Source organism: Leopardus geoffroyi, chromosome B1 (genome assembly GCF_018350155.1).
Source record: "Leopardus geoffroyi isolate Oge1 chromosome B1, O.geoffroyi_Oge1_pat1.0, whole genome shotgun sequence".
Taxonomy (NCBI): Eukaryota; Metazoa; Chordata; class Mammalia; order Carnivora; family Felidae; genus Leopardus; species Leopardus geoffroyi.
The window spans coordinates 80530357-80548221 of record NC_059327.1 but is presented as its reverse complement, the minus strand read 5'-3'; the positions used below and the strand labels follow the sequence as shown (position 1 = coordinate 80548221).

Genomic DNA, 17865 nt, shown 5'->3' with positions numbered 1-17865 from the left:
CTGAGCATTTACTATGTGAATGAAATAATACATATAGAGTAATACAGTAGTAACAATATGTTAAGTTTGCAATTATTATTACACTGTGCCAGGCCCTGGCTATACTGCTGTGAACCAACAGGCCTAATCTTTGCCCTCTGGAAAATCCTCTCTGGAATTAGGCTGGCATCACCCCAAATGTGTTAACACTATGAGGACAACAGCAGCAACCCTAACTAATATTTACTTCATTTTGTCACCTGTATACAACTCTCTTGAAGACCTAATATATTAGCCAAAGAACAACATGCTTTATATATATGTATAATATATATATAATATATATATATTATATATATATATGAAGTTTATTGTCAAATTGGTTTCCATACAACCCGTAGTGCTCATCCCAAAAGGTGCCCTCCTCAATACCCATCACCCACCCTCCCCTCCCTCCCACCCCCCATCAACCCTCAGTTTGTTCTCAGTTTTTAAGAGTCTCTTATGCTTTGGCTCTCTTCCACTCTAACCTCTTTTTTTTTTCCTTCCCTTCCCCCATTTCTGGGGGAGTTTCTGTTAAGTTTCTGTTAAGTTTCTCAGGATCCACATAAGAGTGAAAACATATGGTATCTGTCTTTCTCTGTATGACTTATTTCACTTAGCATAACACTCTCCAGTTCCATCCATGTTGCTACAAAGGGCCATATTTCGTTCTTTCTCATTGCCACGTAGTACTCCATTGTGTATATAAACCACAATTTCTTTATCCATTCATCAGTTGATGGACATTTAGGCTCTTTCCATAATTTGGCTATTGTTGAGAGTGCTGCTATAAACATTGGGGTACAAGTGCCCCTATGCATCAGTACTCTTGTATCCCTTGGGTAAATTCCTAGCAGTGCTATTGCTGGGTCATAGGGTAGGTCTATTTTTAATTTTTTGAGGAACCTCCACACTGTTTTCCAGAGTGGCTGCATCAGTTTGCATTCCCACCAACAGTGCAAGAGGGTTCCCGTTTCTCCACATCCTCTCCAGCATCTATAGTCTCCTGATTTATTCATTTTGGCCACTCTGACTGGCGTGAGGTGATATCTGAGTGTGGTTTTGATTTGTATTTCCCTGATGAGGAGCGACGTTGAGCATCTTTTCATGTGCCTGTTGGCCATCCGGATGTCTTCTTTAGAGAAGTGTCTATTCATGTTTTCTGCCCATTTCTTCACTGGGTTATTTGTTTTTCGGGTGTGGAGTTTGGTGAGCTCTTTATAGATTTTGGATACTAGCCCTTTGTCTGATATGTCATTTGCAAATATCTTTTCCCATTCCGTTGGTTGCCTTTTAATTTTGTTGGTCATTTCCTTTGCTGTGCAGAAGCCTTTTATCTTCATAAGGTCCCAGTAGTTCATTTTTGCTTTTAATTCCCTTGCCTTTGGGGATGTGTCAAGTAAGAAATTGCTATGGCTGAGGTCAGAGAGGTCTTTTCCTGCTTTCTCCTGTAGGGTTTTGATAGTTTCCTGTCTCACATTCAGGTCCTTTATCCATTTTGAATTTATTTTTGTGAATGGTGTGAGAAAGTGGTCTAGTTTCAATCTTCTGCATGTTTCTGTCCAGTTCTCCCAGCACCATAAGAACAACATGCTTTTAAAAGATGTAGTTCTGAGAAAATGCCATTTTGTACTTATATACCAGTGGTTCTCCAGCAGGAGCAATTTTGCCTCCTATAGACATTTGGCAATGTTTGGAAACTCTTTTTTGTTGTTATAATTCAGCAAGTGGGGGGTGTTACTGGCATCTAGTAGACAGAGATCAGGAATTCTGCTAAACAACCTGGAAAGCACAGACAGGACAGCCCTCCCAACACCAAAGAATTACCATGTCCAAAATGTCAGTAGTGCTGAGGTTGAGAAACACTGGCATATGCCAACATTTCAAAATCTGATCATCTCATATTTGACATTCTATTCAGCCCTCTCGTGCTGAGCTGAATAGTGTCCTCCAAAATCCATGTCCCCCCAGAACTGACGAACGTGACCTTATTTGGAAATTGGTTCTTTGCAGATGCAATCAAATCAAGATGGGGTCTTACTGGATTAAGGTGGACCCTAATCCAATGACTGGTATTCTTACAAGTATAGGTAAGTATGAAGACACAGAAAGATGGCCATGTGTAGACTGAGGCAAAGCCTGGAATTGTATTACCATAAGCCAAGAAACACCAAAGACAATTGGCAACCAGCCCAAGCCAGAAGCCAGGAAGGATTCTTCCCTAGACCTTCAGTGGGAGCATGGCCCTTAGCTTCAGAATTCTAGCCTCTAGAATAATTTCTGGAAAATAAATTTCTGTTATTGGAAGCCACCCAGTTTGTGTTTCTGGTGTGGCAGCACAGAAAACTAATACACTCCCTTAAGCAAAATAACAGGACCACATTCATGGCTCTTCCATTCCCTGCAGCCCTCCACCATACCCACAGATACTGCTCAATAAGTAAGACCAAGCTCGGGAAAAATCACCATTCAATCAACAAATGCTTACTAAGCATCTACTATATTTTAGGCATTTGTAGTATCTCAATGAACAAAAAGAAACAAAGATCTCCTCAAACATGGCAACAAATTCTTATATATACGTGCTATTTACACAAATTATTTTGTTGAGATCTGAGAAAAGGGAGCAAAAGGAAGAAGGCAAGAGCAAAAGGCATTACATTTCAGGGCAGTAAAAGTGCTCCAAAACTTAAAAAGAGGTGCATTTTTTATACTTGTGAGTGAATCTGTCTCTGCAGCTCACACTTAGAAATAATATTTCCTCTACAACTGAGGAAGATGATTCAGCAACAGATTTTAAAGTCAAGGAATCCAGCTTGTTTTGGAAGTAAACGTCTTCCAGGAATTTTAAATACCTTGTTTGTTCATTTGTTTGTTTGAACTCATTTTTATTTTCCTCCAATTCCCTGCTTTTTATGAGACCCTATTCTTATCAAGTACACCTCTGCCCACAGCGGTACCCCAAAATTTCTATAAAGGATGGGTTAAAATTAGCAATGTGGTTGTAAGGTAGAGCCAGGGAATGTGGCCAAAGATGTATCTCCACAGCAAGCGCATGGCATTTATTTAGATTGCATGTTTCTTTGGGGCAGCTACAGCATCTGCTTTAGTTGGCCAACAATTATATGTTTTAAGAAGCTAACCCTTCCCACATTCCATGCATACATACATAAATACACATGATAACTATGAACTACTTGGCATGATTCCAGGCTTTTAATGTTTTAAAGCTTAGAGATGGGGTACATTGTCTTTTATATTAGATGCACATCTAAACAACTTTAAGCCATGGAAGAACATGGTGAGGACATTTCATGGCTTCCTACAATGTACGTTTTATTTTATTTATTTAAAAAAAATTTTTTTTAATGTTTATTTATTTCTGAGACTGAGAGAGACAGAGCATGAGTGGGGGAGGGACAGAGAGGGAGGGAGACACAGAATCAGAAGCAGGTTCCAGGCCCTGAGCTGTCAGCACAGAGCCTGACGCGGGGCTTGAACTCACAAACCGTGAGATCATTACCTGAGCCACCCAGGCGCCCCTACAATGTACGTTTTAAAAGGGAAGAAGGAATTAATTCTGACTTGGAGAGACCTAAAGCCCCTTTGAGATGTGATCAACTATCAAATTGCCCAAATTGGGAATGGAAACCTAGAAGTCACACAGGGCTGAAATAAACATTTGGTAAATATTTGCACAGAGGTGAGAGTTGAGACTACATATAAAAATGAGATATGAAAAAAAAAGAGATTTGGCCCCTCTCCAAGACAATGATTACATCCTCCAAGTCACCAAAATAGATCTGAATAAGACCTGGATCTTCAGGTGGCTATAAACTTCAAAGTAGAAATACAAGTTTTAACTTTTCCTATAAATAAAAGAAAAAAAAATGTTGATCAGTAAAAATAGGATAGGAGAGCAAAATCAGGAGAAAAATTACCCAGAAAAACAAGGTAATTTTTGGGCTCCTCAAATCCATGCTTTAAAAGGGGGGGGGGGGGTGGAGATAAAAGAAAATGATTTGGAATGCTTAAGAATGCAAGGAACTATTACCATTTTATAAAATCTACTCATCACCAAGTAAATTTCATTTATAAACCTATAATCTAAGATATTCATGCTAACACACTTAAGCTTTAACATGTTTCTGCTTATGTTTTTTAATGGAAAAATGAAGCAGTTTCCTTTTAGGATTTATGTCTTTTTAATGTCAATAATCTAAATTAAGATGCAAGTAGAACTGAGAAACTTACTCTGTACTTCCAAAGAAGTAAACCTTTCTCTTCCCGAGAATGAATAGCACAGTGTTACTCTGGTCAACTCAAAGGTGTGCATAGCTCAGCACTTCCCTGGGTTGCACTGGAACAGATTCTCAGCACCTCAAAATCTGCACATTTACATTTACCCTGGCTCTTTATTTTCAACTTTCTTCTACGTATTTAAAAATGAAGGGGCGCCTGGGTGGCTCAGTCAGTTGAGCATCCAACTTCAGCTCAGGTCATGATCTCACGGGTTGGTGAGTTCAAGCCCCACATCAGGCTCTGTGCTGACAGCTCAGAACCTGGAGCCTGCTTTGGATTCTGTGTCTCCCTCTCTCTGCCCTGTCCCTGCTCATGCTCTGTCTCTCTCTGTCTCTCAAAGATGAATAAATGTTAAAAAAATTAAAAAAAAATAAAATAAAATAAAATAAAAATGAAATGTACCTGAGTAAAAAGAACAGTGAACTAAGAATTAAATTTTCGAGGCTAGTACATGTTATACTTTTTCTCATTTGGAAAGTCATTCAATGCCTCTAATTTTAGGGTTTCCATTACCTATAAATTTCCTGCAATATACCACTCACCTATTTGGCTATACAGATTGTTTTCAAAGGAAGGTCAGAACACAGGTATGAAATGTTAAGTGTAGAAATCTTGCATTTACATATAAAGAGTATAGTCGTTAAAGTATTGATCCAGGTAAAGATGAAGCAAACATCTTAAGTTTAAGACTACCAAAACTTTTCCTATTTAAAAGAATATCTAGAAAACCGTTCTACTGAAAATTGTTCAGGGGCGCCTGGGTGGCTCAGTCAGTTAAGCATCCAACTCTTGGTGTCGGCTCAGGTCATGATCTCAGGGCTTCGTGGGTTGGAACCCTGCACTGGGCTCTGTGCTGACGATGTGGAGCCTGCTTGGGATTCTGTCTCCCTCACTTTCTCTCTCTCTCTCCCTCTCTCTCTCTCTCTCTCTCTCTCTCTTGCTGCCCCTCCCTGACTCATGCTGTCTCTGTCTCAAAATAAATAAACTTAAAAAAAAAAAACTATTCAGTCAGTATGAAAGCACTAAAAATCACATCCCTGGGGCACCTGGGTGGCTCAGTCAGTTGAGTTTCCGACTTTGGCTCAGGTCATGATCTCGAGGTTTGTAAGTTCGAGCCCTGCGACAGTCTCTGTGCTGACAGCTCAGAGCCTGGAGCCTGCTTCGGATTCTGTGTCTCCTTCTCTCTCTGCCCATCCCCCGCTTGTTCTCTGTCTCTCAAAAATAAATATATAAATGTAAAAAAAAATTTTTTTAATAAAAATCACATCCCCAAGTGTACACAGAACATAAATGGAACCTTTGACTAAAAATTACAAGTACAAAGAGGCACTTTAGACCATTCCAAAGAGCAAGATGCAATAGAAACATTTTCAGCAACCATTCCTCTCCTTGTTCCTAGATTTTTGTTGTTTTAACTTGTGAAGCGAAAATTTTATTTGGTGCTATTTGGAGGTTTATTTTTATTTAAGAGGTTTCACAGGTGGGAAGGTCAATTAAAAGCTCAACAGAATTATCAAGAACTTAGCCTGATAGCCTATATAAGAAATCCCAAGAGGCCTGGGTGGCTCCGTCAGTTGAGTGTCTGACTCTTGATTTGGCTTCAGGTCATGATCCCAGGATTGTGGAATCTAGCCCCACTTCAGGCTCCCCACTGAACATGGAACCTGCTTAAGATTCTCTCTCTCTCTCCCTTGGCCCTCTCCCCTGCTCACGCTGTCTCTCTAAAATAAAATTTAAAAAAAGAAAGAAAGAAAGAAATCCTAAGCAATCATTTGTTTTACTTTTTTGGAAAAAGTAACTTTTATACATGGACAGTTATCAAATCATCTGAGTACACTGTTATTTCATTTTTGCTGATTCTGCTCTGCGTTTTTAGGCTAAAACTTAAGGCATGGAAAATATCTTTATTGCATAGAACCCTTCTTTACAATAGTTATTCATTTTAAATTATTTTTTGCCAAGAAAATGTGTATGGATTTTGCAACTAGTATGAAATAAAGGGAGAGCCCTGATGTCCAGTGCCTCTTCCTTGAGCACTGACCTCAGGCCTCAGTATCTTCATCAACTGTAAAAGTAGCATGTTAGTTTAAAATACTTAAAGGTTCCTTTTAGTTCTTAACACTCTACTCTTTTTTTTCATGTTTATTTTTTTAATTTTGAAAGGGGAGGGGGGGAGGGGGGAGGAGGGAAGGGACAGAGAGAGAGGGAGACAGAATCCCAAGCAGGCTCTGCACCGACAGCTCTCAGCCCAGAGCTCCACACAAGGCTCACCAACTGGTAAGACCATGACCTGAGCCAAAATCAAGAGTGGGACACTCAACCAACTGAACCACCCAGGCACCCCTTAACATTCTACTCTTATAATTAATTAAAGAAATGAATTATCCTGGATTAATGGCACAAGTACCGGCAAAAATGAGAAGCATTTCTAAGGTACAATAATACACCAAAACTTCAAGAAGCAGAGTCAGAAGGAACAAACAAGATTATAGAATCCATCTTGCACACACCACTTCGAAGAAGCCCTAAGGAAATGATTCCGTGTTCAATAACCCTTCTTCTCACAGCATCCTTGGAATGTAAGATAAAACGTATTTTACCTAACCTAGTGTCTGCAGATTTAAAACTTGAAGATAATATATCACCTGTAATTACACCTTAAGAATGAGCAAATAATAGATCTAACACCATAAAATAGAAAGTGTGCTACTGAAGCTAGTTAAGTGTGCATTCCAGATCACCACAAAGACACCCTAACTTGAATTCTGCCTATCCAGCTAGTTCCAGGGACAGAGGGTACTCATTTGACAGAACTTGAAATACCAGCATTCACAAGTGTGCCAAAAGCTCCCGGAGAAGCTAGGTCAAAGATCTTTAGAAGAAGAAACCATGATGAATATCAGTTTTATTCTCAGTTACATATTCTACACATTTTGTACTAAGTTGAATATAGAAAGAAAAAAAATACACAAAAAAGTTTTAATCCTCACAGTCTTTGTTCAAAAAATTCCTTTTAAAATGTTCCCTGAAGCTACTTCTAAATGGAGAACTTGAGGGCGGATGCTTGAATGAACCACTGTTCTAATGAGAGATATTTCACTCCTTTTCATCATTTTCATCATGTTTTAACAAAAAGGTACATATAACTTCAAATATCCTTCTGAGCACTTCCTAAAAAATTGTGTGCTCACTTCGGTCCTTATTTGTCCCTGTTGTATGACTGACCGTATTAAAACTGTCAATAAAGGTGAAAGGTGACAAGGTCAAAAAGACAATGAATTGGAGAAATTCAATTAATGTTTATGAAGAGGACATGATTCTGTAAGGGTGAAACCGCAGGGAGTAGAATAAAAGACTAATGATATTTCCACCAATGCCTACCCCCACATTACACGGCTCCTACTATTCAGAGATCTGAGTATGATTTTAGCCTGCCTACACTTCCTTGCCAAAATACACACTGCACATAGTCTAACACTGCCTGTATCTGTTAGAGTACTAGCAACTGAGTCCGGGCAGCACACGGAAGTAGTGTCCTGTAAGGAAAAAGTGCAACGTGTCAGTCGGCTTGGGAGTTTCTGGAGCGGTGGCAATTGCAGCAAATCATCATTCTGCAACATGTGGGCCACGAAGTCTGAGTCGGAGAATGAAAGGGTGTCCCTTTTTCTTCCCCCACCCCCCCCTTTTTTTTTTTTAAACATGGGGCCGGTAAGGAGGAGGGATCCGGAAATAGACAAGGTAATGGTGGCCACTCCAAGATAGATAAGGAACTCCTGGCAACCTAGCGTCCCTTGGGATAGGATGCTACTATGAAGGCAAGAGGAGTTAAGTTTCATTCTCAGTAACCTCACTCCCTAACACTAAGGATACTCATAGATTGTTCGCGGAAAAGGTAACTTGCGTTCAAATTCATTTGCCCCATTCCTAGCTACAGTCTCCAAGGCTGACAAATTAAAACAGCAGCAGAATGGGCCAAAGGACACCCTGAGCTGGTCAGTGCCCTTGAGAGAAGCGGACACTTCCCAATTACGGTTTCCCCTCCTTTCCAAGACTCGAAAATTAGTTCTGAAGTGAGAATCGTGATGGAGCGTTCAGAGGTGCAGCACTTACCCCCATTCACCCCTATGGACGGCTCCAGTTTAGCTCCGGCGATCGCCAGCACTATTCCAATCATGAACCATTCTTTCCTCATTCTCTCCAGCAGCCTCATGTTTGTTAGGGTGGGTGGGTTTTGTTTATTTGTTTGGCTTTTTTTCTTTTTAAGCTACGATCGCTTAATCCCCGAGGCGTCTCCACACTTTCCACGGTCCCTCCAGACATGCAGCAGAGCAAGTCAAATTGCCACTTGTAAACTAAAGACCTGGGGGTTGCTCCGGCGGCTTTGAGGAGGGCTGGGAGTAGTAGTATCCAGTGACAGGAAAGTCTCACTGAGCGCCGCCATCACTACCACGCGCCTCATAATAGACGCGCATATTACCACGGCAGCTCTGGCCGACGCTCCCAAGTGCAAATGCTCTGAAGCGAACACTTGGGCCAGGTCGGCCAGCGTAGGCGATCGTATAAGGGAAGCTGGCTGCCGGTAGGGCTGACAGACTCGCTTAACGCCAGGACCTGCAGAACCTTAGGAATGACTGGTACAGGGAGAGACGTTAGGCTTCACAGCCACTTAGCCTTATCGAGCGTCTCGCTCCGACAAGCCTTTAGGCACAGCTTCCCACTCTCCTGGAACACATCCACGGAGAAACTTCCTTTTGCTTTGCCATGAGCCTACGGGAAGGGCTAGCGTGAGTTCTCATTCAGCAGCTGCGGCGGCGGAGTGCGGGGTGGTTTTTTGGGGGTGCGCTTCTTCGGGGCATTACGGCTCTTCCCCGACGCCGCGTTGACGTGTGCGCCGGGGGAAGGGGAGGCCACTCTGAGTCTTCAGGTTCTTGGCTGGAGCTCCCGGAGTTAGAGGCGCTCCGAGCTCTGGTCGGAAACGCTGCTCCCTCTTTGAGAGAGCTTTAGCCCAGAGGACGGGTTGAAAATTGGGCGCGTCGAGCCGACGCCGAAGTCTGCAGGACCCCTGCCTTCCAGCATCCGCGACATCCCTGGAGGGCGGGCGGGACCCACCAGGCCAGTCGCCTGTGGGACGCTCGGCCCGAGCCCCCTGGCCCACACCGCCCCCCCCCTCCACCCCCGTAGCGGAGAGGGAGGTCTGCAAGTTTCGTCCCCTCTCGGGCGCTGGGGACCAGATCTTCCTTGGGGGGCACTGGTGAGTGCTCAAGCTCCCTTCCTGCGAAGCTAAGAGGCAAAGTGAGGTCTGAGCAAGGGAGTCTGGAGGGTGCGCGAGTGCAGGGGCTTGCTTGACTCTCAGGGCTTGCCCACCCAAACAGCAAGACACGCGTGGGAAGGGGATCAAAGGCCTCAAGGCAAGAATGGTGAGGAGCCGAATTGAGGGGAGCTCCTGACCTTTTCCATTGGCCCTCGTGCTGTATTCTCTGCTTCCCCCAGTTTCTCCCTTGAGGTGTGTTCTGGCAACCAGTGACATTGATCGTTTCATGGATGGACTTTTCCTTCTAGACCCAGCAGGAGCTTCTACTGCTCCCCAACATGCACCTAAATAAATGACCAAATAAAATACTATCTAACATTTCGAAGTAGTGTGGTGTCTGATGCTTACTTAAATGGGTAACTACGGAACCTCAGGTTTGGAAGAGACTTCTAGGATCGTTCAGTGATGCCGGACTTTGATTCTGAATTTATTCAGAGATTGAGAGAGACTCATTTTGTAATTTCATCTACTTGTTTAGCTCTATCTGATGACATGACTTGCTACCCAAAAACGAAGCCAGTTTTCGCAGTTATGCTACCAGTTGTAGGTTACACAGTGTGGAGTGTCATCTAATTATACATCAGGCAGAATGGCAAGAAGTGAAACTCAAGATAAAAAGAACTTAATAGGGAGACACAGATGACATTAAACAACTTAACTTGAAAACAGAAAAGAAAGCACATGAGATGTGATAAAATCTGATGCTCATTATCAGGCAGTCACCAGATAAGTGGAGATGAAAGATAGTTTACAACACAATTATTTGCTTAGAGTAATTTACTAGGTTAAAGAGTCCTGCCTATATTTCAGCCATTGAAGGTATGATCTTGTATTAAAAAAAAAAATCATGGGGCGCCTGGGTGGCGCAGTCGGTTGAGCGTCCGACTTCGGCCAGGTCACGATCTTGCGGTCCGTGAGTTCGAGCCCCGCGTCGGGCTCTGGGCTGATGGCTCAGAGCCTGGAGCCTGTTTCCGATTCTGTGTCTCCCTCTCTCTCTGCCCCTCCCCCGTTCATGCTCTGTCTCTCTCTGTCCCAAAAATAAATAAACATTGAAAAAAAAAATTTAAAAAAAAAAATCATTAAGCATTATGCTTACAGAAAATTGGGCCAGTTTAATTTTATCACTGTTTGCAAGTCCTTATTTACTAAGAATTCCTTGATCTGTTTAAAGCAGAATCTAACTCATAGAAGGGTTTTTTGTTTTGTTTTTAATGGTACTTCAAGGAAAACAGTGTGCTGTGATTTCTGTTCTGTTAGTGTAAGGCCTATATTAGTTTCCCAGGGTAACTGTAGCAAATACCTAAAACTGGCTGCCTTAAAATAACAAATCTATTCTCTCAGAACTCTAGAAACCAGAAGTCCAAAATCAAAGGTGTTGGCAAAGCCATACTTCCTCTGGATGCTCTGGAGAGAGAATCCTTCCTTTCCTCCTTCAGCTTTGATGATAGTTGGCCAAAATTCCTTCCTTATGACCACATCCCTCCAATCTCTGCGTCTCATCTTCACATCATATTCTCCTCTGTGTGTCTGGCTACTGGCTATATCATTCTAGTCTCTGCATCTGTCTTCATATTGCCTCCTCTCTTTGGTCTGTCTTATGTTTCCTCTTCTGTGTGCTTCTTATAAAGGCAGTTGTCATTGGGTTTAAGGCCCACCCAGGTAATAATCCAGAATGATCTCGTTTTGAGATCCTTAACTTAATTATACCTTCAAATATCCTTTTCCCAAATTAGGTGACTGTACTCTGTCAAATATTGTCCCCCGCAATGTCCACCTGGAACCTCTGAATGTGATCCTATTTGAAATTGGGTCTTAGAGATAAGATTAGTTAAGATGAGATCATACTGGTTTAAGATGGGTCCCAAATCCAGTGACTGATGTCCTTTTAAGAAGGTCATGTGGTGACACACAAAGAAGATATGAAGAAGAAAAACTTATTGAAGATGGAAGCAGAGATCAGAGGGATGTGTCCACAAGCTAAGGAGTGCCAAGGATTCTGCCTTGGAAACAACCACCAGAAGCTAGGAGAGACTCGTAGAACGGATTGTCTCTCAGAGGTCCCAGAAGAAACCAAGCCTGCCTGCACCTTGATTTCAGACTCCTGGCCTCCTGAACTGTGGAAGAATACATTTCTCTTGTGGTACTTTCTTGTGGCAACCCTAGGAAACTAATAATGGAATCATTCACAGGTTCCAGGGATTTGATGTGGTCCTATCTGGTCTGCCCACCATTCAACCCCCCACAAGGCCCTTCTTGCCCTGTCTTCCATTACTGTTTCTTCAATAATTGCATCACTCTTTGCTCTCCTTCATTTTTTCCCTGTCATTTTTTCCTTTCCAATGTCTCTTCACTTCAGTTTTTTCTCTTTATTACCTGGGCCACTTCACCTGACATCATCCCAACAAAAATGTACATGTGAAAGGAAGCTTCTTTAAAAGACACACGATAAATGCTCTTTGTTCGATAAATATTATATTTGTTTATTGAACAAATATTTAATGGCCTCCACTATGAGTCATCATGTGTGAGTGTTGTGCATTCAGTCATGAGCAAAAATGACAACACCTGCCCTCAGAAGTTTATAATCTAATAGAGGAGACAGATGTAAACAAATATATCATTACAAATTGCTAACAGGAAGGAACAGGATGTTGTGAATCATCTAGATTGGGGAAGGCCTCCTGAGATCAGAAGGATGAGCCGGCAGGTGGGAGAAAGCTATTGCTCAGCAAGAAAGAGCTTGACACCATGGAATTCAAAGACCAGGATAGCTAGGTGAGTCAGTGAGGGGTGAATGATGTGGGAAGGGTAGAGAGAACTGGCCAGGGTTCAGATCGTGTGTGACCTCTCATGTCACGGTCAAGGATTCAGATTTTATTAAATACTATAGGAAGCCACTGTAGGATTTTAGCCTGGCTAGTGGTGATATGCACAGTCTGCTGGAAAGTTTCCTTTAGAAGCAGGCTCTCTACAAATGGTTCAGGAAGAAGTGACTAAGTGGATGGAGCTGGGAAAGCCAATTAGTATAAAAACTTTTGAACAGAAAGAATAAAAAACAAATGACCAGTCACCTCTAGGGAAATGGCAAAGCAGTCTAAAATGACTTCCAGGATGTCTGTCAGATAGATACCAGTGCCATTCACTCAGCCATGGAATCTTTACAAAGTAGATTCGGGGAGGAGATTGTAAATTTAGTTCACATCCTGTGTGCAAGGCCACTGAGGCATATAAAGAGATGCCGGCAGGCAACTAAAATGAAGGTTTTTTTTTTTTTTAAGTTTATTTATTTGGAGAGAGAGGGAGCATGAGTGCATGAGCAGGGGAGGGACAGAGAGAGAAAGAGAGAGAATCCCTAAAAGGCTCCCCTCTGTTGGCACAGAGCCCAGTGAGGGGCTCGATCTCATGAACTGTGAGATCATGACCTGAGCTGAAATCAAGAGCCCAGCACTTAACATACTGAGCTACCCAAGTGCACCCCCCCCCTTTTTAAAAGTTTATTTATTTTGAGAGGGGGGATGGGCACAGTAAAATGAAGGTTTGAGCTCATGAAAACAGAGTTGCTGTAGTTCCTGGAATCTTCAACAATAGCTTATGGAAACCATAGGCATTAATGGAGCAAATATTTACTTTTAAACTTTGCTACCTACATTGGTTACTCAGTCTCTTTGAACACAGTTTGCTTACTTATATTTATGAATGTTTACTATGTGCCAAGAACATAAGGTATACTCATGTGTACCTTATGATCACTCCCATGGACTTTGTGTTTAATAAAATGGTGATAGGAATTCTAGCTCATCAGGCTGTTGAAAAGATTCAGTGGGGGTACCTGGGTGACTCAGTCAGTTAAGCCTCCAACTTTGGCTCAGGTCATAATCTCACTGTTAGTGGGTTCAAGCCACGCATCGGGCTCTGTATTGACAGCTCAGAGCCTGGAGCCTGCTTTGGATTCTGCCTCTCTCTCTCTCTCTCTCCCTCAAAAATAAGTAAACATTTAAAGAACTTAAAAATTTTTTTTTAATTTAAAAAAGTAAAAAGAAAAGAATCACAATAAAAGAAGACAAGTCAACTACCACCCTACAGAGATCTCACCTTCTTTTCAGACATATGGCCTTGCTCTGCTCAAAGATCTTTAATGGCTTCATATACCCTGTAGAATAAAATTCACATTCCTTAGTCTAACATACACAATCTACATATCCAATAGGTCAGAGTGGAAGACATAAACAAAGGAGGTTTATTTTCTCACAGTTCTGGAGTCTGGAAGTTCGAGATCAAGGTGCTGACAGTGTTGGTTTCACTTTTCTTGGCTTGCAGAGGGCTGCTGTCTTCACACAGTCTCCTCACACAGTCTTTTCTCTGGGCATCCACATATCCCTGGTGTCTTTTCCTCTTCTTATAAGGACACTAGTCATGTAGGTTTAGAACTCCACCATAATGGTCTCATTTTAACTTAATCACTCTTGAAAGACCTTAACTCCAAAGAGGTTACATTCCCAGGTCCTGGAGGTGAGAATTCAACATATGAATTTTGGGAGGACATAATTCAGCCTATAATAGTTGACTTCTAGAATATGACAGAAGTGATTACCTGGCACTTCTAAGATAGATTTCAAAAACAAACAAACGAACAAAAGAACTGTGACTTCTCTCTGGAATATTCTCTTCAGGTTGTTTCTTCGGGGAGGGAATCCAACTGCCATGAGGCCCAGTGGCAAGGAGGTGATCTCTCCCTCCTATAGCCAGCTAGAGCCTAAGGCTTAGAAGTGGATCCCTCAGTGGAGTCTCAAGATGGCTGCCAGCCAGGTCTCCACCTTGATCTCAGCCAGTGGCACCCAGCTAAGCCATGCCCAGATTTATGACTCATAAAAACTATGAGATAAATCATATTGTTTTAAGATGGGAAACTTTGGGGGTGGCTCATTACACAGTAATAGATACCTAATACCTAAGGCAAAAGCCCTGTATGCTACAGGGAGCATACACAACTCAGTCAAAAAGTTTTGCTGTGCTGTCGAGCACAGGAATTACCTGGGAACTGTAGAGAGATGTGGATCAAAGAGGAGTCTCTTCTTTTGAAGATGAGTCATATTGGAGCATTTCCATTTGCTGACAAAATGATCCATTAGAATGGGAGACCTTGATAATGAAGAAGAAATAGGGGCTATGATCGGCAGAATAATGACCTCAGCCAAAGATGTCTACTTCCTAACCTCTGGAACCAGTGAATATGTTACCTTACATGGCAAAAAGGGACTCTAGATGTAATTAGGGTAAGAACCCTAAGACAGGAGGAATATTCTGGATTATCCAGGTAGGCCCAATGCAATCACAAGGTGTCTTTAAAAGACAGAAGAGGGGCGCCTGGGTGGCGCAGTCGGTTAAGCGTCCGACTTCAGCCAGGTCACGATCTCGCGGTCCGTGAGTTCGAGCCCCGCGTCGGGCTCTGGGCTGATGGCTCAGAGCCTGGAGCTTGCTTCTGATTCTGTGTCTCCCTCTCTCTCTGCCCCTCCCCCGTTCATGCTCTGTCTCTCTCTGTCCCCAAAAAAATAAACGTTGGAAAAAAAAAATTAAAAAAAAAAAAAAAAAGACAGAAGAGGGCTGTATGTGTCAGAGAAGGAGATGTGAGATGGAAGGAGACTTTAAAGTGATGGGATGACTAGAAGGGGTGCATGAGCCAAGAAATGCAGGCAGCCTCTGGCAGCTGGAGAAGGTGGGAAAATAGCCCCCACACCCCACCAGCCTCTAGAAGTCGAGCAGCTCTCCTAACAGGTTAGCTTTAGCCCAATAAAACCTATTTCAGATTTCTGACCTCTAAAACTATAAGATAATAAATTTGTGTGGCTTTAACTTATTAAATTTATGGTAATTAGTTACAGCAGCAATGGCAAATTCATTCATACAGTGGCTAACTTGAGTACTTGAGAAGGTAAATATTGACCCTTTCAATAAAGATGAGAGGGAGGATAGAATCTTTTTGTCCTCAAGTAGTGGAGTCCTAGAGGAATTTAAAACACAGGAAAAGCCTTATCCCCACATCATATTAACCTGGGACATGACCATTTGTCCTTTAAAAAGATTGTTTCCATATTATAGGTTAATATTTCTTTAAGAGATACATAAAGCAGTGTATAAAGACAGATCCAAAAGAAGAGATATTGCATTGACTAGGTGCATATTCTGATTATCTATGGCTGTGTAACAAACTGACCCAAAACAGAGTCTTAAAACATGAACCAGCTACTTCTGTCTCTTTTAAGAGTATAGCTAGCTTTCCAGTTATCCACACTCCAACCACAGTGTTACCCTTGATTTCCTCCTTTCATAGTCTATAATCAGTCACTCACCAAGATTAGTTTGGGTTTTTTTCCTTCAAAATTGTATTTACTTGTGTCCAGCCCTTCCTATTTGTTATATGACTAACTCTAGTTCAATTTTTCATTTCCTTTTACCTTGACCATTGCAATTGGCTCTATGGAACTGATCACTCCACTCTGTGGCTCTAATAATACCACTTCTCTGCTCAGATAATATTTAATATCTTCCTACATGGTACCTGGAACACAAGAGATTTTGTGTTCATGAGAGCCCCCCTGAATGTGGTTAGCACCGGGATTCTGACAGAGTCAGATTTCTGAGCCCATAAAGCTAAGAAATAGCCCCTTAATCATACTAGCTTCTTAGTGGCCAGCAAGGTTGTCTTCTTCTGGTAACTCTTGAATGGTAGCTTGCCATTTAGACTACAGTAAGTATTATTTTCCTCATATTACAGATGTGAAAATGAAGAAAGATGAGCTATGCTTTCCCCATGACCAATAAGTGGCAGATTCAGGCTTCAAACTTAGGTAAGCTTGACCTCAGAACTTCAGGCAGTGGACCTTAGTGATTAAGAATATATCTCCAAGCATCCAACAGCCCAAGTTAAAATTCTGACTCTATTACTTACTGCTATTCCCATGTGACTCACAGAAAGTCACTTGACATTCCTTAGCCTCAGTTTCCACATCTAAAAATGGGGGTAATTGTAGTACCTACCTTAATGGCTGTTATAATCATGAGGAAACATATCAGAAACATAACCAATGTAAAAAATATTGTGGTAGTGTCTCCTTTATATCTTGATCCACATCAAATTGTACAACTTCTGTGAAAGCTTTTCCTGCTCTCTTGAGCCAGAAATAATGTTTCCCCCTTGTGTGTTCCCTCCCTTGTTGCAGTTATTAGTTATTTATTAAAGGTATTTGTGTATATACTTTCCTATACCATATTAGAAGCTTCTCAAGAATAAGGATTATAGTTTTTTCATCTTACTGTCATCCACACCAGCTAACATCAGACCATGAGATGTATTAATATGTGATATATTTGTTGACTTGAATAGTTCGTGTAGAACCTGAGGGTATAATGTAGAGAGAAAAAAGCAGGATTCACTTTTTTTGTTATTATCATACCATAGATCAACAGTTAAAATTTTCCTGGATTAATTTTTTTGTTTCAGTTCCATGTCACCCTGTCAATTCACTTGTTAGATAGCATATATTTTACTGTGTTTACTGTGTTGACACGGCCCAACCACATATTTTGGGTTACGCGTGCATGAGCGTCCAGTGTAGACATGGCATAAATGTCTCCCATAATGAGTATGGGCTAAGTAGCAAGGTGTATACCAGGGAAATGAGACCCTGAACCTAATGAATATCTAATAACATGAATTGAATGACAGATGAAAAGCAAATGAAAAGGTTAAAATTTAGCTTCTATTAATTCTTTAGGTTCATAATCAAACAACTAGTTCTTTTTATATGCTTCAACTTGGCTATCTATACTGTCATACTTCACCCAAATCTTACCAATGTTTTCATGTCTTTATGATGCTTTTAATTCAACTAGCTCTCACACTCTCCACCAAGAACTCCTCAAGTGTTGGGGCACCTGTCTGCCTCAGTTGGTGGAGCATGCAACTCTTGATCTCAGGGTTGCAAGGTCAAGCCCCATGTTGAGTGTAGAGATTACTTAAAAATAAAACATCAAAAAAAAAAAAAAAGAACTCAAGTCTTAACATAGACTTATAAGCAAATTGGAAATGTAGAACTCCATTCAAACAAGTTAAATAAAAAGCCCCCTGGAGATGTGTAGAAACATAATTTAGATGGGAGTGTTTGGTTCAATAGTCAATGCATGTAATTCATTTATCACTAGTAGATAATTTGTGAAAACTACAATGGCATGAT

At 41.5% G+C, this 17865-nt stretch overlaps 1 protein-coding gene across 7 annotated transcripts in view; it reads right to left on the bottom strand.

Annotated features, from left to right (window-relative positions):
• SLC10A7 (solute carrier family 10 member 7) overlaps positions 1 to 8778 on the bottom strand; it is a 258926-nt gene extending 250148 nt beyond the window's left edge. For 2 of the 7 annotated variants that reach the window (XM_045466388.1, XM_045466382.1), the window contains exon 1: positions 8434 to 8774. In XM_045466388.1, coding sequence (XP_045322344.1) covers positions 8434 to 8533 — 100 coding nt within the window. In that variant the 5' untranslated portion in view covers positions 8534 to 8774. Of the gene's footprint in view, positions 1 to 8433 lie in introns of all 7 variants that reach the window. The other 5 variants (XM_045466343.1, XM_045466351.1, XM_045466397.1 and 2 more) reach the window with 4 other exon arrangements.
• Positions 8779 to 17865: the final 9087 nt, after the last annotated feature.